General features: G+C 39.6%; 1 protein-coding gene across 4 annotated transcripts in view; it reads left to right on the forward strand.

Moving 5' to 3' along the window:
* Nucleotides 1-24,054, forward strand: part of ERC2 (ELKS/RAB6-interacting/CAST family member 2) — a 906,943-nt gene that overhangs the window by 423,137 nt on the left and 459,752 nt on the right. For 3 of the 4 annotated variants that reach the window (XM_059663256.1, XM_059663255.1, XM_059663257.1), the window contains exon 11: nucleotides 11,004-11,197. In XM_059663256.1, the coding sequence (XP_059519239.1) occupies nucleotides 11,004-11,197 (194 nt within the window). Of the gene's footprint in view, nucleotides 1-1,022; nucleotides 1,059-11,003; nucleotides 11,198-24,054 lie in introns of all 4 variants that reach the window. The other variant, XM_059663258.1, reaches the window with a different exon arrangement.

A 24,054-nucleotide genomic window follows, 5' to 3' on the forward strand; every position in this document is an offset into this window, starting at 1 on the left:
ATGTGAAATGTTATGATTTGCGATCTTTGTTAATTTCTGAGGAGGGTGTTTTTTTAACCATGGTAAAGTTATTTACTTCATTAAAGTTGAAGAAATAAAAAAATTCAGGCTCTTCAAAGTCACGTGTTTTAGTGTAAAGCAAAGTGAAAATTTCCTACAGTATTTTACCTTCTGCACCTTGCTGTTGGGCCCCAAGTTAATGATGCAGGTATTTGAGAACTAGAACTTGAGAGTGCTATTTAAAATAATGTTTTGTACACTTAAGTCCGCAAACATTGAACTCTCTACACAACATAGACAGGAGAGCATTGCAGATTCTTAAACACTTGGATCATAGTAGGGTAGTCACTGAAAACGATATTTTTTATTAATTACAAACTAACAGTAAGAAATTGGTAATGAACAATGGATAATGCTGTTTTTGGTTCCCTCTATTCTTCCTGCTGACTGAAATTTTTACTTCTTCCCTTTACTCTTAATCCTGTAATGTCTTGCTTACTGATATTTTGCTATTGCTAACCTGCTGTTTGCTGATCTATGTTTTTCTAAAGTTAGACTGAATAGAAAATTCAGGCTTGTGTTAATATAAAAGAAGAGCTATAAATTCAATGATAAGATTTAATTAATCTTTTATTATTACCATCTTTGAAGTTCAGGTAATAAATTGCAAGCTTGGCCAAAAGTACTTCTCCTGATTCATTGCTAGAGGCCAGCACTTCATGTATCATCAAAAGTGGACAGCTTTCTTTATTTCATGGGTTATTTAACTTGAGAAAGGGAAAGTAACACAAACCTTAAATTTCTTATTCCAGCTATTCTTTTCTAGGAGCCAAAGTCAACATTTCTATTTCCCCAGAGCCTCTCACTTTCACTGTGGAATGTTTAGAAACTGAAATTTCTTCTTTTTTAACAACCAGTTTGTCTGTGCAAATGCACTGGATTTGTTGAGCTAATGCTGTTTTTCTGGATCTTTCCTTCTTTCCTTGTCTGTGCTTCAATGCCTCCCCAACTTTGCAATGTAGCAAGCTGAGCAGTTGTTCAATCAGATGTACAACCCAGTAAGTCATTTCTGAAAGTTCCTGCTGTAACATATCAAAGCATGAGGATCCATTGATCACATGTCACAGTGTGCCATACTGGGGAGGTTTGGAAAATATTTATGAGTCTCTTCCCATTTCCGTTTTGTCAGAAGAAATGACCTGTGCGCAGTCCACTGCCATTTCTTTTGAATGAGAAATTTAAAAACTAAGAATCCAGGGAAATGTTGCCAGCTTTGATATTACCTTCTTCAAGCCAAGGCTATAGAAAAGCAGAGGTCAGCTGCAGATCTAGGCTCAAGGAATTCTTAGATCCTTAAATTCATACTCGTGTAGCAAACAAGTCAATGTGTGCTACATTCAAACGATAGACGTTAAAATAGGTTTAGATCTAAAAATAGGGCTATGCTCTCTGAGATTGGTAAATGCCTAACATTATTGTGGGTTTTATAAGAGTTAAAAACGTGTCATTTGGCTGAGGACAAACTAAAACATAGCCTCCTAATAACAACAGATCGTAACAGTTCTGATTATAGCTTAATGGTTCAAAAACAGGTGACTAGTAAAAATATGTGTAAGATGGTCAAGATTCCATCACTGATTTATTTTATCCTAATGACAGGGATGCATTTATGGGAAGCAGTTTGTTTCTTTAACATAGTTTAAAGAAGGGCTTTTCTTGCTTTGTCAACTCAAGTTGCTTACTGGGAGACATATTGCCGGAAGGTGACCAGACTTTGTCATTTGGCAGATGTGATCTGTGCCATCATGCATTCCAGTTACCTCCTATTTATAAATGCCCATCACAAGGAAAAGGAGTGGGATGGATGAAGGAAACACCTTAGCCCACCACTTTTTGTTAAGCCGCTGCTCCAGAAACCAAGGCATGACACACATGCTGGTGTCTTTCATTAGATTCAGGCTCCACCCTCCACTCTTTTATTTTTGCAAACTGAATTCCTCATGCCCTGTTGGGGGTTCTTTATTAACCTCTTTCCCCAAATATGATTTTTAGCGGAGCAGCAAAAAACATCCGAATTTCCTGTCCTTTAACATTTGAATGGAAGTTTTAATATGCAGGCTCAAGACAGGGTGGAGGTGAGGAAAGACAAATAAGACTGGAATATCTTCAAGCCTGAAAACTGACCCGGGGAAAAATGAGTGTTTTCTTTAGATCATTTAAAAAAAGACATAAAGGAATCCCACTGAAATTGTGTCATTCTGGCTAGTGAAGGACAGTAAGGAAACCTAAGTATGTCACATTTTGGGGTTGTGCTGGGCGCATGGGGAGCCCACGTGTCTCTGTAGGATCCCAGATTTAACAGGAGCAGGGCAGGCGTTCACCATCCCTGGTGGGGTAGGTTGGCCCAAAGAAATAGTTCTGTGGACTTTTAGCCCATTTCCAGAAATGTTGATGATGTGGCACTTGCTGGATGTTGCCTTCCTTTCACCCCAGTGATGGGTCCCCAGGATGCAAAAGTGAACTTTTAAGTCCTTTAAGTGACTAATTCTAAAGTCATCCACTGGCTTTTCTCCCCACCGAGTTAATTAAGCTAACCCATTGTTTTGGCATCCTGGGACTATAGCCAAACTCTCATTATTTTAACTCCCTGTCTGCACATATTCTCAGGGTCCAGTTCTTTCTTGGACTGATAGGGATGCTGCAGCATGATGAATTTCCTACTCTTAATAGTCTTTTAAAAAATGACTGTTTTTCTGGTTATAAAAATAATATATGGTCACAGTGGAGAATTTGCAAAAGTATGGAAGGACATAGGAGAAAAATAAAAATAACAAAACATCTCACTACACACAGATAATCACTAGGAACATTTGATTTGTTCCCAACCCAGACATCTTTTCGATGTTATTGTTCTCTTCTCTCCTCTTTCCCTTTCACCTTTTCTCCTTTTTTCTTTCCTCTTTCCTCCTTCCATCCCTTCCTTTTTCTTTCTTCCCCTCTTTCTTTTCTTTCTCCTTCCCTATATCCTTTCATTTAAAAAAATCTAATACTCTATTTCTTTTCACAAAATTGTCTCAAAGTGTTTATTGAGCTTTATATCCTAATTTTTATTAACATATCAGAATTTTCTCATATTATCCACTATTCTTCCAAAACACTACTTTAATGCTTATTCCACTCTATTTTCTCATTTGCCAAATGTTGGTCATTTCTTTCCTTTTCTCGGTGTGTGTGTGTGTGTGTGTGTTTGTGTGTGTGTTTGCTAGTATAAACAATGTTCTGCAGAACATCTTTCCATGTTAATTTTCCAACATTTCTGGGTTTTTTTTTCATAGAATAAATTCCTGGCCAGTGATTTTAAAAAACTCCCAATAGTTCCTGCTATTTGCATTTCAGAAAAGTTCTACCAAGAAACATTTCTTCCCGCACCGAATCAGGATCAGCCTTTTCTGCCACACCGACCAACACTAAGAACCATCATTTTGCATAACTCTGACAAGTGCATATGTGCATTTTTCATTTTTACTTTCCTTTTTAAAATTACTAGTGTGGTTGAGATTTTTAACACATTATTTGTACTTTTTTTCTGTAAAGTGTTCCTTTAAATCATTTAAGCATTTGTTTTTTAGTTTGCTGTTTTGTTTATTAGTTTGTATGAGTTACTTATGCTTTAAATAGAACCTTTGTTAAATTTGTGGCAAAATTTTATTTAACCTAATTTTTTTTCATAGAGAACTATTTTTAGGTTTTTGACCTGTGTTTCCCTTTTAGATTTCCTCATTGCCTTTATACTTAGAAGTCATTGATGATTTTAAGAATAGATTCTCAGTTATATTTAAAAAATTTTAATGTTACTTTTTACATCAATTTAACCCCTTTACTTACCTTTATTTTATTTTGATGCATAGTGAGTTATGAGGTTTCAATTTTTTATTTTTCTCAATGGATCAACTAATTATCTCAGTGCCCTTAAACAAAAAAATCTTTCTTTATCTTCTGACCTTGACACTATTTTATTGTATAATTAGTTTTCATATGGACAAATATCTTATATTCTGAACTCCTATTCATTTTATCACTGTCCATTGCTTGTTGGGTCAGAATTTTAGTTATTGTGTCATTATAATATGTTTAAACATCTAGTGAAAAAAATTACACCCTATTGCTTTCTGCTTTTCATTTTGTCTTGTTTTGTTTTAATGCTCTTAGCTTTTAATTTTCTATTGTTCCAAGTAAACTTTAGGATCACCTTTCAGTTAAAAAGCATACGTGTTGGTGATTTTAATTTGAATACTAATCAACCTATAAAGTAATTTTAGAATGTTTGTTATCTTTCCGATATTATCTCTCCCCATTCATGAACTCAGTACAACTTTTATTTATTTCAGTGATCTTTTATAGTAAAGTTTTGATATTTTTCTATTATAGGCCTGTGGTATTGCTTTTAAGGTATAGTCTTAAGCAATTCCATATATATAATTTTTAGGTTACTGCTGTGAATGCTACAGTTCTCCTTTTATTTTCTAACCAGCTATTGGTACCTATGGAATTAATTTTATTCTTGTGTGTTTCTTTTTAATATGGCCGCCTACAAATTTGGTGAATTATAACTTAGTTGTTTTTGTTAAATAAGATAATTTTACAGTCAGTCCTATGTCCATCAGTCTAAACTAAATCAGAGTAAATAAGCTTTTTGAAGTCCTCCTGGGGGTAATGTTTTCTTAGGGTAGTAATAAACCTACTTTTAAAAACCTTTGTACTAAGTAATACTCTAATGTCATTTCTTAGGAATCTAAAACTTTGCCTTTGTATCTTTATTATTTCTTATAATAATAACCTTTCTGTAGCTTAACTACCAGTCTCTACTCCCAAAGTAGTTTTGTCTTGTTATTATGAACACTGTAGGTTATCTTCAGTTGAGTTATTTTCTTCCCTTAGTTCTTAATTCTAGACAGATAATATGTGTGTTTGTGTGTGTGTGTGTGTGTGTGTGTGTGTGTGTGTGTGTGTGTTTACCAGTCTGGAATACCTTCTTTACAGTAGTCCTAGAGGCTGTTGTGCCAAGTGATGGTATCCCGAGTTCTCTTGTAAACTTTTAACAAATCTTTAGACACTTCAGTCCTAAGTTTAATGCTTTGTATAATACCCTCACTGCTACCAGGCAAGTGACTGATCTGGAGGCACTGGAGCAACCTTGCTACTGGCCAGGGCTCACCTGAGACGCCTCTGATGTTCCCACATGCATGTGAGTCCCCTGCCCGATCACTAGCCATTGAAATGCTCTCTCTTCTTTAAATGCATCTTTTGCAGGGCTCACATTTTACAGAAGGCTTTAAAAGAAAAAGATCAAGCATTTTGCCTGTCTAGGGGGTGGTTGGGGGGGAATCTTGTTAATGTTCAGTGAAGTCTTTCTGATTTATTTGTCATTATAGGACTGTGTAATCCCAGGAACATGCTGGGCTGAATTATATATACCTTCACAGTCTTTGTCTAGGTACAGTACTTTCTTTTTATGATTTTTAGTCTATTCTTGAAATTTAGTTTGTTCACTCATAGACTGGCAAATCACAACTACTTCAGAGATAATTCAAGATGGATAATTCAGGATGTACTCATAGCATGTACACACACACACACACACACACACACACACACACACACACACACCCCTCACACTTGATCCAGGCTTTCAGTATCTGAAGAACTCAAGTAATATTTGAATTGACACTTAAGATTTGAAGTTACATGTTTTGTTGTAGAATATCTAGGTAATTACCTCAGTTCTCTATATTGCTATTTTTAAGTGATTTCTTTGTTAGAAGGTATTACCTTAATAATTATTTTTGTTTGTTTGTGTGAAAGGTGTAAAAAGTATTAAGCATACAGTTGAGTCTTTTTATTTTGTGTATGTGACATCAGAAACATTATTTTGAGCATGCGTTTATGTTTATTTATAAATATCCTATTTGCCCCATCTATAACAAAAAATGTCTTTTAGGAATAGTTATAACATGCAAATTGTGAACATTCTGGATGTATTTAGCTGGATTTGTGAAGTAATACTTTTCCATAGAAGTAAATAGTGTAAGACTCATTATTATTAGTTTCCAAATGTATTATTTAGTCTCAGCTATTTATTCATTAGACTTAAAATTTAAAATTGATAATATGCTAGAGTTGTATAATAACTCTTAAAACTTTATTTAAAAAAGTAATATTTTGTTCATAACTCAGAGTTAAGTGTACATTATAATATCTTTTAGAAGAGTGAAATCAAAGATGTTTAAAGTAATTTGTGCGCCCTGCTCCACTCTTAGGATATGAACAGCGTGTTAAAGTGCTGTTACCAGACACTAAACCCCTGTAGGTCCCACAGTTGAGAATCGTATTTTCACAGCGCATACATTTAGCAAATTATTGCTACAACCCATAAACCGCAGGGAAGACACACGAGTTACTGTTCTGCTTGCACTTTATGGTCAGGACTAATCATTTGTTTGAGAGAAAGGATTTTTTATGAAAATTGTTGGGGCTCATTTCAAAGAGAGAATGTTATATAATATTATAATTGAATATTCCCTGCCTGGTTTCACAGCAGGTTTCTGGACCAAAGTTAATGCTTCCCTTTCCAGGCACTTGGAATGTTGAACTACCACTTTATTGAAAATAATCAATCGTCAAACAATACATGAGGAGTGTCAGTAAACTTGTAATTTGTTGTATTGATACTATCAATTCCTGGTTTGGCTTCAACCACATTTTGCTCTTAACTTTGATTTAGATATAGCATTTACCTGAAATTTTGCCTTATTCCCTGAAATAGTTCTAAATTTTTTCATGAAAAGAACCCCTGGGTATTGTTATGTACCACCTGTTTTAAGTCATGGCTAGATGTCTCTTCTGTGCGTGATTCACGCTTTCAGATTCAGCTCGCGCCCACATGCCAAGGCTTGCCCTCATCAGTAAGACTGCAGCCTGTATCTTGGTTATTCCCATTTATGGGGAAATTCCCTCCCTTGTGGAAATTCAAGAAACATAATCGAGGGACCCTCTGAGCTTACTGGTCTAATATGTCATAAGGACATTTCCAAAGTGTTCTTTCCTGAATTTTCTCTGTTCCTATACAATCCTTGAGAAGTTGCTCTAGAAGTTACCAGAAATATTCTGAGGCAGAACTGCGTACCTGGATTTGCTCTTAAACTGAGCTGTGTCTTCAGCAAAATGAAATCTCTACTGTTAGAAAAGAATGCTCATTGGCAATCCTTTGGTTTTAATGGCTGCTGAGTAGCTTTGAAAGTGATAATGTGCTTGGCTATATTTATGATAAATAAGTCCTGAGATCATTAAAGGAAAAGCCACACCAATCTGCGTTTTCAAGAGCTAGATTCCTGACTAATGCTGTACCTCCGGAAAATGGAATGGGCAATTGCTTCCTGGCCTTTTGGGGGAGGTAATTTCAAACCAACAGATTCAGTGGGGGAAATAAATACTGTACATTTTCATTCTAAACCTTGAATGGGTCAGAATGCCATGGTAGGAATTGTTCAGGTAATGCTTTATTCAAATATATCTATCTATTATCCCCCCCCACCCCCCTTCAGTGTCTAAAGTGCTTTAGGCCCAAATCTGTTATCTACTTTAGATCCCCACCAGGGGCTGCCAGTCTAGATTAGACAACCCATGCCACAATGTGAAGAGGTAAGAGTATTACCTAAATGCAAATAACTGCTTTCTTCACTCCCTTTTTGATGAAGGCTCTGGCCTTACACCTTTGAAGAAAGCATTGGCTTTCTAAGCTCAAGTTCTCCTGTATTTATTTAGTATAGTATCACCCCCGTGTCTGTAGGCCACAGCCTAACACACTCATGCTATCCTGGTTAACAATTCCAGCCCATCCTCTAAGAAGCTGTGATTTGGGCTGAATATAGCTGATTATCTGAAGTATTTCTGTAAATCCCATTTAGACTTTGGGCTCCAACACTCAGGTTGGGTTGGGGACTCACCAGGCTTCAGTCATATGGACCCCTCTCTTCCCTTTTGTGTTTGCATGGACCCTGGTGGTGACCCAGGAGCAGCTGTTCCTCTCCCATCTCTATGGGACTCTTTCTTACAGCTTTCTACGGACTTGAAGTATTAAATGCTACCAGTTTGCACCTTTATTTAATAACCCTTTCAAAAATTCTGGCACCAATATTCAAGGTGGTTTGACATAAATTATTTTGCCCAGAAATCAGTAGATATTGATAGAGATGGATAGATGTATTTAACTCAAAGATATTTTTGAGGTTATCTATTCCTTTTAAAAGGGAGAATCATCAGCACCCACAGGTATTATCTCACAGACACCCAGCCAGCTGTAAACTTGGCGTAGGTTTTCATTTTAATAACATGATCTAACTTTAGTACCACACGAGGTCAACACTGGTCTAGATTTAGGCATGTTTTCCCCTTGGTTTTCTATACCTCTAAACATCCCATGAGTCCTCTAACCATACCCACTTTTGGGGTTGAAAAGATTACTGGCCTATCTAATTTCACACCCATGTTGAAAGCTAGCCTTGGATCATTTTCTCTCTAAGGAACTAAAATTAGGAATGTGTTCATAAACCTGTTACCAGCAGCTTCCTCTGTGAACCTAGCAGCAAAGCTTCTCTAAGGCATATGTAATAGCTTGTCAATGAAAATTAAATAAACCTATTAACTTAGCTGTGTAACAAGCCCTACTGATGGGATACATAGCATACAATAATCATCATAATGAAAACAAATGGATAATGCCTTTCACATGTTTATCATTTTATAGTTTTCACTGTCCTAAGAGAGGCTAATTTATTTACCTACAGTCATAAGTTACAGGGCAAGATTTAGAATCTAGATCTTATAACTAGTAATCCTTACCCACTTATTAAAAATTGTGATAATAATAATCTTAAGAATAAAAACAACCAAAATAAACCACAGTGGCTGACTTTTAGCTCTTTGTGTATGTTTAAATCTGAGTCAAGGAAGGAATTTTAACTTGTTAGAAGTAAGCCATCAAAACATATTTATTCATTTATTTGAGTGTTTCTAGCTGCTCATTACTCAGTTTATTAATTATTTTGTAAAAATTTAAGTTATTATTTGGGTAGTTTGAGAAAAATGTCATGAAAAGGTTTTTAGCTGCTGAACAATAATGGCAAGATACTATAGAAGTAGAAGAGAATTAACATGAAATTTTGTTAGCAATTTAAAAACTGTATTATAAATATTTTTTGTTACAAGATGAATGAGTTGATTCTTAATATCACAAATAGAAGTAGTTATATGGAGTATTTTATCTATTCTACTTTTAAAAGGGGAGATTAACAAATGAAAATATTCATTACTGTAATTTAAAATAAAATTATTAGATGAACAAACTCCTGAAGATTAATTTGCTTAGTATTCCTTTTCAGATTGTTTTAATTATATTGAAGTATTTACTAATCTATTAAAATGAAACCTAGTATACAAACTAAATAAATGAAAAATAAATGTTTTCTAAGGAATGTTGGTAAAAGGGGGTAAGCTAGTCCATGATAGTATGCTGAATTGTTATATTTTTCCAAGATCTTTTGTATAGTCAAGTTTTTTCTTGAATAAGGAAAACTTAAGGAGTTTCAAAGCAAATTATTCATTTTCTATCCTCATGCTTAAATAATATGTTACATGCAAAATCTTATTCTAAAAGTGATTATTTTGTCATAAATAAGAAATTTATTTTATGTATACTAATTTTTGAATTTTTTCTACTAAATCATTGCAAAGACTGTCAACCTTTTAACAGTAGTATTAGTATTAATTTTTCTAACCATGCATGATTCATTTGACCCCACAGTAGCTGTAGCTTGCTTGCCTTGTTTTTTCCCTGAAACTAAAAAAAAAAAAAAAGGTGTATAAAAACATAATGAGCACTTGCTCTCCATAGCAAGACAGCAGAACAACTTCGTCCTAATAAATTGTTAACATTTTATTTCACACATGGATGTTGGAGATACATACATAGATGACTTTCTATGTTGACTGTGCACTGTTGTTAAACAACTTGTTTTTTCCCTGCCTGCTCTTTGAAGAAGCCAATTAGGAATGATGGGAAACAAGGGGTAGGCAAAACATCGCAGTGCAGTGTTATTTCCATCTGTCCGGGAATATTTCAGCCAAATGTTTATTTTGGGAAAAAAAAAAGCCATAACACAGTCTCACACACACAAAACCACAAATACTTTGGCTGCAAATTATTCTGCAGTGTTGTTGCTGTGTTGTTGCCGTGTCTGTTCTCGTGTGTAAAGCTGCCACCCACCCATGCATGTGTTTGCGATTCTCGTCTGTGTGCTTGTTCATGAACTAGCTCCTCCTCCTCCTGGTTCAGGTTGAGTTCTATCAATAGAGCAAGAATTTATGGGTATGGCTGTTAGCTGGAAAGCCCTTCCTCACGGCCAAGTCTTCCATCCAGACTGCATCTTCTGCTGTTACTTCTCATGGGATGAAGTGCTCAGTGATCAGGAAGCCAGTCTCTTCTATGCTATCTGGCTTTGCATATGCCCTTGATGGTTTAATATTGTTTTATCTCGGTTTCTCTGTATTGGAAAGGAAACTGTTAGTATGAATCACTTTCTAGGATATGAGATAATAGTTTTAGTTCTGCTTGACAAATGACTAGGTAGCATCGCAGTCTCTACCCCCACCTCCCCTGAGATGTTTGGTGGGCAAAAAAGCAAAAAGTAGCTATGTTTAATGGAATAAAATATCAACAATAAAAAAACCTCTCCATTGAAACTGTAATATAATTTAAAATCAGCGTTGTTCTAAGATAGCTGACGTGTGCGATTTTCCCGTTTTGCCTTTCAACTGACAGTATACCCATAATTCTTGGTGATTATTATTTTGTTCTCCATAGTTAATTTCTGGGCCATTGGTGACTTCACTATCTCTTGTTCTAAATTGTTGTCTTAACTCCATTCTTTAAAAATATAATATTGAAGGCTCATAATATTGAAGATGACTCCAGGATGAACCCCGAGTTTGCAGACCGAATAAAGCAGCTTGATAAAGAGGCATCTTACTATCGCGATGAGTGTGGCAAGGCCCAAGCTGAAGTCGACAGGTTGCTGGAGATCCTCAAGGAGGTGGAGAATGAAAAGAATGACAAGGACAAGAAGATCGCGGAACTTGAGAGGTAAATGTTGCAGTCATGTTGTGAATTGCCCACAGCGAGAGAGAATCTATTGATTAGTTACCATCTCAGGGCACCGTGGTTTTAGAATACACATTCATATTTCAAGTCAGAAATAAGTTACGTCTGATGAATTTGGCCTGTGTGTAGCACCAACATTATTTAGGATGATATTGGGTTTCTCTGGGCTACTCAGAAGGTATTTGGCTTATCTTTTGATGACTTATGTACTTCTAAAGTGTTTAAGAAAATAGTGGTCTGGCATTGATGCCAGCAAAGTGTGTAAGAAATTAAGACGTTGACTACCTGAAACCTCAGTTGTTGTTTTTTTCTCCATCAAAGACAAACATTTGTGGTTTAGGTTTGTCTCAAGCAAAGAATATGGAAGATTATACGGTAGTTGGGAATTCATTCAAGATTGGAGAAAGGAAAGGAGTTCCAGTGTTTTTTGGCACAGAACGTTAAGTTCATCTTGGGGTTTATCTTTTAAGAGGACCTTATGACATTTGGTAAATAAATACGTTTGAAGAGGGTCTAAGGCAGGCCTACTTGATAGCAAATTCTGTCTAAAAACAAAGAAGGTTATATCAGGGTTCCAGAGTATTTAGATTTTTAGATAAATCATGTCCATATTGTATGTATGTATAGCAAGGACTGTAAAAATAAGCTTTCCATCAGTGCTTTTTCCTGTATTTCATATAAGGAAAGAATTTCTGAATAATTTTACATAACTCCATAACCTTTCAGGATTCCTTATTGGTTCAGTAATAAGGAAGAATTTGTCTTTCCTAGATTCAGTGCATATGGAAGAGATCAGCCAATTTTGAATAAAGCCGTGAGGGTTTGCCAACTCTGACCAAGACACCCGTGCGGGCCCAACAGACTTCAGGATATATGCAAAATAACTGTCTATGGGGTGTGGAAAGATCACGGGCTTTAGCAACAGAAAGACCTGGGTTCAGATTTTGCCTCAGCTTCATGCCAGCTGTGTGACCTTGGATCTTGTTAGAAGTGTATCTCTAATAACCTATTAAAATATATCTCCCTAGACAGTTTGGCTCAGTGGATAGAGCGCCAACCTGCGAACCAAAAGGTCCCGGGTTCAATTCTGGTTAAGGGCATGTACCTTAGTTGCAGGCTCTTCTCCGGCCCGGGCCCTGGTTGGGGCTCGTGCTGGAGGCAACCAATTGATGTGTTTCTCTCACATGGATGTTTCTCTCTGTCTTTCCCTCTCTCTTCTACTCTCCCCCCAAACAAATCAATGGAAAAATGTTCTCGGATGAGGATAAACAAAAATAAATAAATACATAAACAAATAAACAAACACACAGAAATGTCATCCTTTGTAGGTACCAATTCCCAGTGTAAAATAGGATGGTTATATCATTATGAAAAGCTGAATGTTCAATAAATTCTCAATATCACCTGGGTTGGTATTAAATGGACAGATTAGTTCTCAATAAAATTTTGAAATTTTCAAATATAGTATTAAATATATCCAAACTCCAAATCAGCTAATAACCATTTAAAAATCTTAGCATTAGTCTGGTAATAATCTGATTTTGATTGAATGAGACCAATTGTAGCCATTAAACCAAAACTATTTTCCTGAATTAAGTGTACAAATTAAAATTTTTTTTAAAGGACTTTATTTTGATTTTAAAATGTGGAAATGTTCTGCCAGTTTACTGGTTCTTAAGAACACTGTTAATTTGAGATAAGTCTACATGGCTATTTTGGAACTACATTTTAGGACCAACCCAAGGCCCTGGCAGGTTGAACAGACTCAGGATTGGCCCGGTGGTCAGAGGGACATCATTGTAATGTAGGTCTCCGGACCCCTCGTCCACTGCTCTGGGAAGCAGAGCTCCATTGGGAAGATGCCTTAGATAGTTATATTGATGATATTAATTAATAATAGTAATTGGAATCTCAATAATAGGTTATGCTAATCGTGTATAAGACGCTTTTCTAAGCATTTGACCTGCAATACTGCATACCACTACATCTTACCCACAATGCATCCCCATTTTCTAGATGACAAAACTATGACTTTATGCAAATTAATTAATTTCCTCAAGATGGAAGAGTTTATAAGAATTAAAGGCTAAATTTGAACCCAGGTCTGACACATGAGTGACTGACTGTGAGTAGCACCAAATAGTCACTCAGCCAGCAGAGAGGCACCGCAGCTGGGACACGGGAGGTCTGCCTCATCTTTATTAGCTTTCATGAGGGAAACTGATGTGCCCCACATTTAGAAAGCATTTTTCTGCCCCAAACCAGCTCTCCAGAACTGTAATTGAAAATCAGGATCAGCTACTATAAATATTTGCATAAAAAAAGCATCATTGTGTGGTGGACAAACAGGTCTTAGCTGGACGCTCTGGCCATTAAATCATCAAGAGTCTTCACATTTTTATTTCCTCAATATGGAATGCATTAAGACAACAGTGATTTTACAGGCATTTATCTTTATGTACTTTCTGCACATTTTCTTTATCTCTGCCTTTGCCTCTCCTTAAAGCTGATGCCTCCCAGGCACTGTAATTCATAAAACGTGTGCTGGGACTTGACTCCGTCCCAGCTCTCTGCCTGCCTGTGTCTTGGGTCCAGCAGCAGAGCACAGTCTGGGAAATGTCTGAGCCCCAGCCTCAGCCCAGGCCCCTGAGGAGTTTGGGGGTGGAGATCAAGAGGGGAAACATCTTGGGAAAAGGAGAGCACAGCCTTGGCCTGTCTCTCTCGAGCCTTATCTGCTGCTGTAAGGGCTACGTGTAAATTCCAGCCACGCATCTTCCTCGTCTCGTCAGGCAGCCCTGTTCACGTTGGGCAGTATCTCCATTTGCTGGCTTAGGCTGCCAAATTCATACCTCATAATGTTGGGAACTAAAGATTTCTTAGCAATGTGACATATATCTCCATTTTGGAGTCACGGAGGAGTGTTTGCAATTAAGTTTGTGATTTTGAAAACCAAGAAATTGAACTTGAAATAAATTTGTGGTCTCTGGTCTGTAATGTGACCTACCAGAGTGAAAAGGCCTCCTTTTCAAGGCAGCTAGTTTCTAAGATATCCCAGAACTTCAGTCGTGTGCAGCAAGAGGCATGGGGTTAGGAATAACTCAACGGCTCCGACACTGGCCTGCTTCTCGCTCCAAGGGCAATTCCTGCTTGCTTTCTGTTTCGGTAATCTTCCCACTTTTTATTTTCTCTATAATGTATATGTTCCAAATAACACATGCCCGGCACTTACATGGATGCCTCTACCTCTTAAATTCCACGTGAGTGATGTTTTCCACCAGCCACTAAAGATTTTGCCTTTCAAAGGGCATATTGCTCCAGTGTGGTCCCCGTGTGCAGTTCTGCCATAAGCCGGGCTCGTGATCCGGATGGTTCTAGCAGGGAGCTGCTGCCTGGGACCACAGGCTGCTCTGGGGAAGTTTGGCACAGGGTGGTGGGAGGCCTTGAGCAAGTCCCTGAGAATTGAGGTCCTTATTCAATCACCAGTGCTAGGTATCTTGTAGGCTATACAATGGAGTCGCTAATTGAACATTAGAGACAGTGAAATAGATAGCCTTTCTGTATTGGTGCCCATCAGGGTCTTGCAGTTTTAGTTTCGTAATTAATCGTTTGGTGCCTTGGGGAAGGAGAGAGGTGAACAGAGTCTGCCAAACAAGCAGCTGACTCATGGGAAGGAATCAGGCAGGTGCCTTTTCATGTAATTATCTTAAATATGTTAGGGGCTTTGCTGGTATTTGTCTCAAGGACAGGGATTGCCCCAGTCAAGCCATCAGTCACATCCCTCCCTACTGTGGAGAAGAGGCTGGCTCCCTCGGTTCCACTCCTAAGACAGAGCATCAGAACAGAAGCCGAGGCGGCACTCCATTATCTGGGTCGGGACCAATGCCACCTGATGTTTGGACATTGAGGCATCATTTTAGGTGCCCACAAGTGCCTTATCTAGGGTTGAGAAGCTATGATTTTTTTTTCCTCCTGAATTTGTTTAATAATGTGCTGACATACTTTCTTTGATTCCTTTCAGAACTCTTTTCACAAAATGTAAACTTAATCTTTATTTGTTTATTTTTAACTATGATAGTGTGTTTAGAAATCTCCTGGTACATGGAAGAAACGATACCAGTTCTATTGGTTTTGGTATAAACTCCTCTTCCTAAGTAATTTCCATTTATGTTTGTCATTATATTTGCAGAACTTTCTTTCAAATAAGCGGCAGGTGGTTTTACACCATCCCTAACAGCCTTTGGGGGAAGGTCATGGATAGCATGGATCCTTTGAGAATTTGATGAAAAGTAGGAACCCATAGAAAAATCAACTAAATCTTAAATGTTGGCTTGCTATTTCAGTTTAGCATTTCCTACAGATTGACCATGAATCTCAGCCTGATACACCTCTGATCCAGAAGAATTTGAAACATCAGCTGGGGCCAGCATCCCCAACGTCCCCACACTGACCATGGCCTGACCCATCTCTTATTTTTGATCAGTTGTACGTTCATAATTACAGAACACTCTGCAGGGGGATTTCAGTTACAGGAATTACCAGATCGATGCTTTCACCATGTGCTTAATCTTGAATTTTTCTCCTTCATGTTTATCATGACAGTCAATGCTGTTTTCATGGGAGATGTTCTTGTTTAAGCTTTCTCCTGAGGATTTGTTTTGTTTTTTTCTTCCTGTGCAAATGCTTAAAGCTACTTCTTAGTAGTAGAGAATGGTGGGGTCCCACTGAATAGAGAAATCCAGTGAAGTGGTAAATCCACTTTGCTTTTTGCTGATGGTATTTTACAGGTTAACAAAATGAACACCCACTGTGTGCTCCTGAGGTAGTCTGAAGGGGATCATGCTACTTTTTTCCTTTTAAAGTTTGCTTGACATTAGAGATTTTATTGTTCTGACTGATTAGAAGGGCACGTTAAATATTTTTGTACAAATAAGCGATCAAGTGTGGATATATATTGTCAGTGATGAAGTACGATTCTCGTTTTCACAACTGAACAAAAGTACTTTCAGCTTTGGAAGGGACTCTGCCCTTTCATGGGAGGCTGATGGGCCCCGCACCAGAAGCCTTCCTTGTGGCGTCTTTGATCATTGTGAGGTGCAGTGCTCTGTGAGCATCTCAAATGGAAACCTTTGAACAGAAAGCCAAATTGCTCCGCTCCTTTTTTATTTTTAGGGAGGAAGGAAAAATATCTCATAGGATATAACCATCCGACTTACTGGTTCAAATAAAATCTTTCTGACATCAGTGCTTACCGCCCACTCTAATACCTCAGTAATTTCCATTTCATTTTATTAAATAATGAGAATTGTATATGCACACAGATAGGAACTTTTTAAAATATTCCTCCAGAAAAGAGCAAGCTCTGCCACTGGTTGCCAGAGCACACCTCTGGCTCACCTCAGAGCCTGTGGTGACTGTGGGTGTGTGAGCAGGTACCTGTGTCCTAGGTATAATATTTAGTATAACAGCTTATGGTGTGTGCCCACAGCTTTTTTTTGGGGGGGGGGGCGGTTAATATCTTGATAAAAGTTGCTTTATTGTCCTTCACTTGGTTATAAAACCTGCTAATATAACATCTGTTGGCTGTATGTTTAAAACTAATGCATTTCCTTCCTTTTATTCTCTTTTGCTATCCCTTTTTCTTTCTGCTTATCCTCCAAATTGCTGCTTTCACCCTTGCTCCAATCAGCTTGACTTTCAGGTTAGTACTTTCAGTTTTTCTTCTAACCGCCTTTCCCTCCTAAGCTCAATTTACTGCTTGCACTTGTTTAACAAACACATTTCTGAAATGGTTTTGCTCAGGCCACCACATTTTTTTTTCATCCCATGCCTAGGGAAGGTTTATTTTACGAGAAGGCTATGTAAGTGGGAAAAGGCGAAGAAGAAGATGGAAATAAATCACTGTTGGATTATTTGATACATTCTGTTCCTAGATTATAAAATCAATAAGAGGAATCCTCAGGAAAACTCCCTAGTGCAAAATTGACTGCATGGTGATAAAACATGGAGCAGTGGAAAAAAACAAACGCAGGATGCTAAATTTAACCTCGGAGAATAGAACAAAAGATGTGCCCGTGACACAGCAACTTAAAAGCCAGATTTAATAGTGCAAACCATTGAGACTTTTCGCTTAATAAATCACTGTGTTTTGAAAGATTTATAATACTTTTTTTAAAGTCACTTTTGAAAATTATCAGTATGTTCGTAACATATTGTACACACATGTTATTTCCTGTCATTGTTTTGGTTTTTAAATTTTTAGCTTTCTTTTTATTAGCTATAAGACGTACTTTAATTACCTACGGAATAGCATATGGGCCCAAATGTAAAACGAGATTCAGTGTGGACTGTGTGTACCCGAATATTAAGATGCAAAATGGACATTTTGTTTGAACACACATCCCAGGTTTGGTTCCTCTAAGAAAGAGGGCCCAGGTCAATAATTGGTTCACCTTTAAATGAGGCAAGACTTCTCTTCTTGATACTATGTAGAATTATCTAGTGATTTCTTTATCATTGAATCGATGAGTTTACTAAAAGATGCTCATAGTATGATTTGTGCTACCTAGACTTTACTTTAAAAAAAGGAGTCACATTAAGTTGATAACCGATACAGTTGCTCTTTTGAAAGGCAAGCTATATTATTTTCTTCTCCATTCTTCCCTAAATGCACCTCTTTATATCCTGTCCACTGCTCATCACCAAAGCCACCAGACCCATGCATTTACACCAGCAGCAAACGATTTCAGAACGAGGCCTCCTGCCCACGTACCAGCCTTGTCCTGTTGCCTGCTTCCAACCCCTGTGCCCTGTGCCCTGCAATCCTTGCAAATGAACCCCCTCCTCTGCTATTCCCACATGCCACATGGGGTGGGCCCCAGAAACTGCCTTGAACAAAGTCACACTGAAGGAACCCGGGTCTCCATAGTCCCCCACACAGAGATCTAAACAGAGACTAAAAGCACAGCCCTGCAGAGCGGCTCTCACCAGAAACCCGATGACTGGTGGGTCCCTTTCTGTGCCTCTCTGTGCAGAAACAGACATCACACTGTGGTGGGGAAGGAGGTGCTCGGCCACGTGCTATCCAAACCTTGCCTCCAAGTTTGGATCCGCTCCTGTAGCGAAGCTCTACGCTCTCCTCCTTGCCTGTCTTTTTTGTTTTCTTTCTCCTTTGCCTTCCCTTCGCTACCCTAGTCTGCACCTGTTGATATTGAGGCCCTGGAGACCAGGGACCCCTTTCGCTGTAACAGATTAGGCTCCCTGCCTGGGCCTGGAGATGTGTCCATAGGCGTTCTGCTGTGGTTGCTTTCCTTTTTTCCTCCAGCAACTGTGCTTCACGGTGTTTAGCTCTTTCCTATTTCATGGGGAATGGACTCTGACTCTCAGAAGACAGGATGCAGGGTTAGAGCCCGAGTGATTTGTAGGTTACGGGGATTCTCCGGACCAGGGGCCAGGTGTGCCGAGTGGGTTTGGTGAAGGGTTCAGCCAGTCCCCATTGGGTGACTATGTAGTGGGAGAATCAAGATTCAGATAATTACGTTATCATTTAACCTCCTGACCCAAATGCACTTGCTGGAGAAAAGGTACAACCCTTGTAAACAGCCTCTAGTTTTATTTTTAGTGGAGGGAGAACCTGGCCAGCCCCACTCTCCTGGAAACCAAAAAGTCTGTGGAGTCTTGGAAGCATTTTTGAGCTTTGACAAGTTTCCAGGGTTAGCTCTGCTTTCCTTCCAACCACTTCCAGGTTTACCAGTTAAAATAAAACAAAGTGTAACAAAGGGTGAATACAGCATCGCTACCCCATGTGCTTTCTCTACATGGCTCACAACTGAGATCCATCCATATATTTGTGTGTGCATACATACAGAGATGTTTGTGTGTATGTGTGTGTGTGTATGTATGTGTGTATACATTCATCACATATTTAAAAACTAAAGTCTGATCTCTTTTACCGTGGAAGTTTGTAGCCTGCCTGGTACCTCCCCCTCGCCCAATCTGAAGTTTGAAAACTTCACTACCTCCTGGATCTCTTCTGTGTGCAGTGGGCTGCATGGGAAAGTCTCCCCTCCAACCACTTTTGTAAATGGCCTCATTTCCTTTTCAAATTCTATGTAGACGCTCACGCTTCGATTCGGGTGGACAGCTATTAAGTATCGGGCGTGGTAAAATGCAAATGTCATATTCTCACCCTGCGTAGGTTCTCACTGCGGAAACTGCACCGCGGTCCAGCCACCCCTTCCACACAGCGAGGGGGAAACCCGAGAGGCTGAAGGGCTCCTGCCTGTGCTCGGGGGAGGGTGTGTGTGACATGTGCTCATTTCTAGGAACTCCTTGTGAGACTAGTGTGCGGCTTATGACAATGAAGTTATCTAGATAAATGTATGCAGCACTTGACAAAAAAAAAGAAAAAGAAAAGAAAAGAAGAAGATGAAAAAGTATCCTTTGGGAATCCATTCAAAATCCTGTCAGAGAATCAAGCAAGTAAAACCAGAAGGGTCGGGCCTCTCCAGGGCTCTCTCAGCCCGCTGTGTGCTCTGGGTGCTGGGCCAGCTGCGTCCTGTTTGTGCCTCAGTATCCCCTCTCGGAGAGGAAGGGGCTGTCCCTGGAGCCAGTCTTAAGGGATCCTCAGTGCACGTGTCTGATGGGCCTGGCGCATCCCCCCGGCGAGCAGGCTCCGGCTGACGGCTGGCACCTGGCAGCAGGCATGAGCTCATTGTTACAGAGTCACTTCAAACACTTCTACCAAAATAAACTCTTTGTGATGCTTCCCCAAAGCTGAGCCCTGCGCTCTCAATCCCTCATTCTTCCAGCAAAAGATGAAGTCACTCCTCCCGGACCTCAGAGGCCTGCTGCCCAAGGAAGTAATGAAAACCATCTTGCCCAGGGATTTGCTCTTCCTAGGGTCTTTTTTTGGCCCCATTCCCTACACGAGTTTGGAGTGAGCACCTACTGTGTGCTAGGCTGAGCCCTACCTGCTGGCCTGGCATTTCCAAAAACTAGCTGCTGGAAAGTTGATGGAGCTGGTGAAGAAATGCTGCATGTTGCATCCTGTTTTGTGTTCACGATGCACACTGATGCGGCTGCTGATAGAAAGAGCAGCAGTGGCAGCAGCAGTCATTACAATGAGCATGAGCTAAGGGCCAGCACGGAACTCATCACTTCTTATGTAGCATTTGCTTCTCATGACAACCACATGAAGTAGGAATGTCATTTCTTCCATATTAGAGAAGAGGAAATGAATTCATAAAAGCTAAATATTTTGCTCAAGTTAGTACAGCATGCAAGTGAAGGTGTTGGGGATCCCCGCTAAAGCCATCCTTCCTGATTTAGGGGATTGAATATTTTGTCGCTTCAGCCCTAGTTGCATCGTAAAGTCTCTGACAAGGCCTGTGCCGTGTGCTCAAGTCTGCATTTCCCAAGTATGTGTTCATAGACTATATCCCATGAGGCACTTTGTGGAAATACCCTGAGATTCATGCCTGTCCCCAACCCACCTCCCAGCCTGAGCTGGTCTCTTTTTGTTGCTGCTGTAATTCTCCCCTGAGGATATTTTTTTCCCTGTGGTTTTTTTTTTTTAGAGAGAGTGGAAGGGAGGAAGAAGAGACAGAGAGAGAAATACCGATGTGAAAGAGACACATCGATTAGGTTGCCTCCCACACATGCCCCCAAAATGCCCTGACTGGGGTAGGGATGAGCCTGCAACCGAGGTAGAGGTACATGCCCTTGACTGGTATTGAACCCCCAACCTTTCAGTCTCTGGGCTGATGCTCGAACCACTGAGCAAAATTGGCAAGGGCCAGAGCTGGCCTCTTGTACCCAGATCCAGCCCCTCCAGGGCCAGTTCAGGTGTCACTCCAACACCAAGCCTTCTCTGAACCATCTCCCCCCTCCCGCCACCCACCACCCCGCAGAAACAATCTCTCCCTTCCTTGGTACTCTCAGCTTGCTCTCTGACCCCTTTTCCTGCTGTCATACCCTCTCTCAAATTGAGGTGTTTAATCAATGTACCTTCTCCCTAGTAGACACTGCCTCCTTGAATTTCGATGGGTCTCTAGCTTGATGCATGTGTGCCACCCACTGGAGTGGCCAGTCATAGTCCTGAATGTTGTTGGAAAAAACTGTTGAAGAAGGGTCCTGCATGAGCTCCTCTCACTCCTGCCACCTTTATTGGGTCCCCACTGAGCTTTGTTGGTGGGTTCTTTCTGGAGGCCGAGCTCACTCCCCTGGATATCTTCTCTTGCTGCAGACGGGAAGCCTTAAGAAAAGAAATGATTGGTTTTTCTATCGAGCTGGATGCTTGAAAATTCAAGAAAAACAAATCCCAAGTAAAAGGAGAGGGAAAATCCTGCTGAAGTTACCCCTTTCTCCCACTCTCTCTTCCTTCTTTCCTTCCTTCCTCTCCCCCTTCCTGCTTCCTCCTTACTTCTCTCCCTCTCTCCTGTGCTCCCTCCTTCCTTCCTTTCCTCTGGCTCCCTCCCTCCCTTCCCCTCCTTTCCTGACTACGCACTGAAATCCTTCTCCATGTCGGGGCCTGTGCTGGGCTTTGGGAATATGGCAGTAAAAAGACATGGCCTCTCCCCTCACTGAATTCAAAGACCAACACTTCCTATAAGGAAGGATTTGGCCACTAAGAAAAATAGTTTTTCCCATTTATACTAATAACTGGAAAAACGGGGTTTCAGGTGTTTTTGAAAACTCCTTTTTCCTGTTGGGATTGAGGGGTTATCCACAGGTCAGACAATCATTTCCCTCTTTAAAGCTGCCTTATACTAACGCTGACATTTCTGGTGAAGTGTCAGAAAATTTTATGCCCAAGCAGAACTGGTAGAAAGCCAGAAATCAGTTGATTTTGCTTTGGGTGCAAATATTTTATTGGGGGTGGAAAAAAGTTGTTTTCCCTGATTTACAGCTCCTGCAAACATAAAGTGGGTTCTATATTTAGACATGGTTTTGAACCTTTGAGGAGTAGCCAGGGCTTGGTTCTTGCACCTTTCTGACCTGGTCTTGGTGGGACTTGCCATGGCTGACATTTTGCTGAGGCAGCTCCAGTTTGTAGAACTAGGGCTCTGTGCCCTGTATTTTTTCGGCTGTTTAGTCTTCGCTGGACTTGCTGCTCCGATGCTCTATCCACACCTCTACGACAGCGGTCGCCAACCTTCCAGACCTCACGGACCACCAGTGGTCCACGGACCACAAGTTGGCGACCGCTGCTCTAGGACAGCGCGGAAGATGAAGGATCACGATTGTAGCTGAAATGCTCTGTGATGCAGTATGTTTCTGAAGTTCATCAGAGATGAGAAAGGCCATTCTCAATTTGCAAATCTGTTAAAACAATGACAACAGCGAGAACAGCAGCATCTCGATGAAGAGATAGTGGCAGGTTGGCTTAATAAAGGCCTGGCTCTAGACTAAGAGATACCACGTTGGTGGAATTAACCATTCTGTGGTTTTCCAACCCTCTCCCACCCCGCTTCCTCCCGTACTCCTGGCTATTTGTTGGTACTACCATGTGGATGAATATCAGCAAATAGTAAATCTCTCAAGATATGTTAGCCTTTTCTGTAAATGTTGAGAAGGGGAAGGAATTTAAAAAAAAATAGTTTCTCAGTATTATTATAAATCACTTTCTAGAAAAATAATATCTTATTTCCTTTATATGGCTTTTCTTATGAAATGTGAATTCTATCACTTCATTAGCCACAATACCAGCTCACGTTGTAGGGAAACCTATCCAACTGGTGGCTGGGGCTTGCTTCAGCGTTGGGTGAAGGTGTGTGGAATTTTCACACTGAGTGAGGTTGCATTTTTGTGAAGCCTACATTTTGGGTGCCTGTTTAAAAACGAGTGGGTACTGTGTATGTTTCTCTAAAGAAAATACTGTGTTGTTAACATATCTAATAAAGGCTTTGGAGATTTTCTTTGTAAGGAATTCTGATGATTTTAATATTTGCCACCCTTTCTTAATTTATGCCAAACTCAGTGAATACTCTATGGGTGAAAAATAGAATAGCATACAAAGGGAGAAAATGACTGCTTTTGCTTGGGGTGCAACTAATTTATTGGGGATGAAACATGTTGTTTTTCCTAATATAGCTTCTGCAAAAATAAAAGGGGGTGTGCAGAATTATTTTTGTAGAAAAGCATTAATTCTAGAACTATAGAGTAAATCAGGGAATGAAAACAAATTTCCCCTTGAAGAACCACGATTGCTGCTATTTGAGTCCAGCGGCAGTGGGCCTCATGCTTTACCTGCAGTTTGCCCACTGACCTTCTCTTGCAGTTTGTTTCCTAACTGGGAACATTGTTAACATAAGCATATTCTTATTAGTATTTCTGAGTATATCTGAGTGTGCAATAACTTACGCTTTACTGTAACTCTCAACAATGGAAATTGAAAGGCTTGTGATTCTCAGTGTGCTGAATAAATACACTGGGTTTTTTTTTCTTTCCTTCTTTTGTGAGATCCCACACGTAATTGTGAAGACACAACAGTGAACATAAGCAACTCTTAAGATATTTTCATGTGATGCGAGGGCAGGACTTCGCACAGGGAATTGTTTTACGCAAAATTTTACTTCAGTTCCTGGAAAGTATCTTTAGAAAGTTTTGAGAACGTGACCATCACCTTTCTCAGAGGGGGACCGTGAATTAACGGAGTAACCCCTCCGTGGGTCAGCTAGAATATTCCCATGGCCGGACAGATCTTGATGTGATGTGTGAGTTGAAGTGTAAGAGAGTGGTTTTAAATTTAACTTCGCGGCCCTCTGTTATTTAATCATATGTCAGTTTGATGGTTCCAAGGACAGCAGGATATGTTGCTCACAGATAATTGCCGTGGAGAG

Source organism: Myotis daubentonii, chromosome 14 (genome assembly GCF_963259705.1).
Source record: "Myotis daubentonii chromosome 14, mMyoDau2.1, whole genome shotgun sequence".
Taxonomy (NCBI): domain Eukaryota; kingdom Metazoa; phylum Chordata; class Mammalia; order Chiroptera; family Vespertilionidae; genus Myotis; species Myotis daubentonii.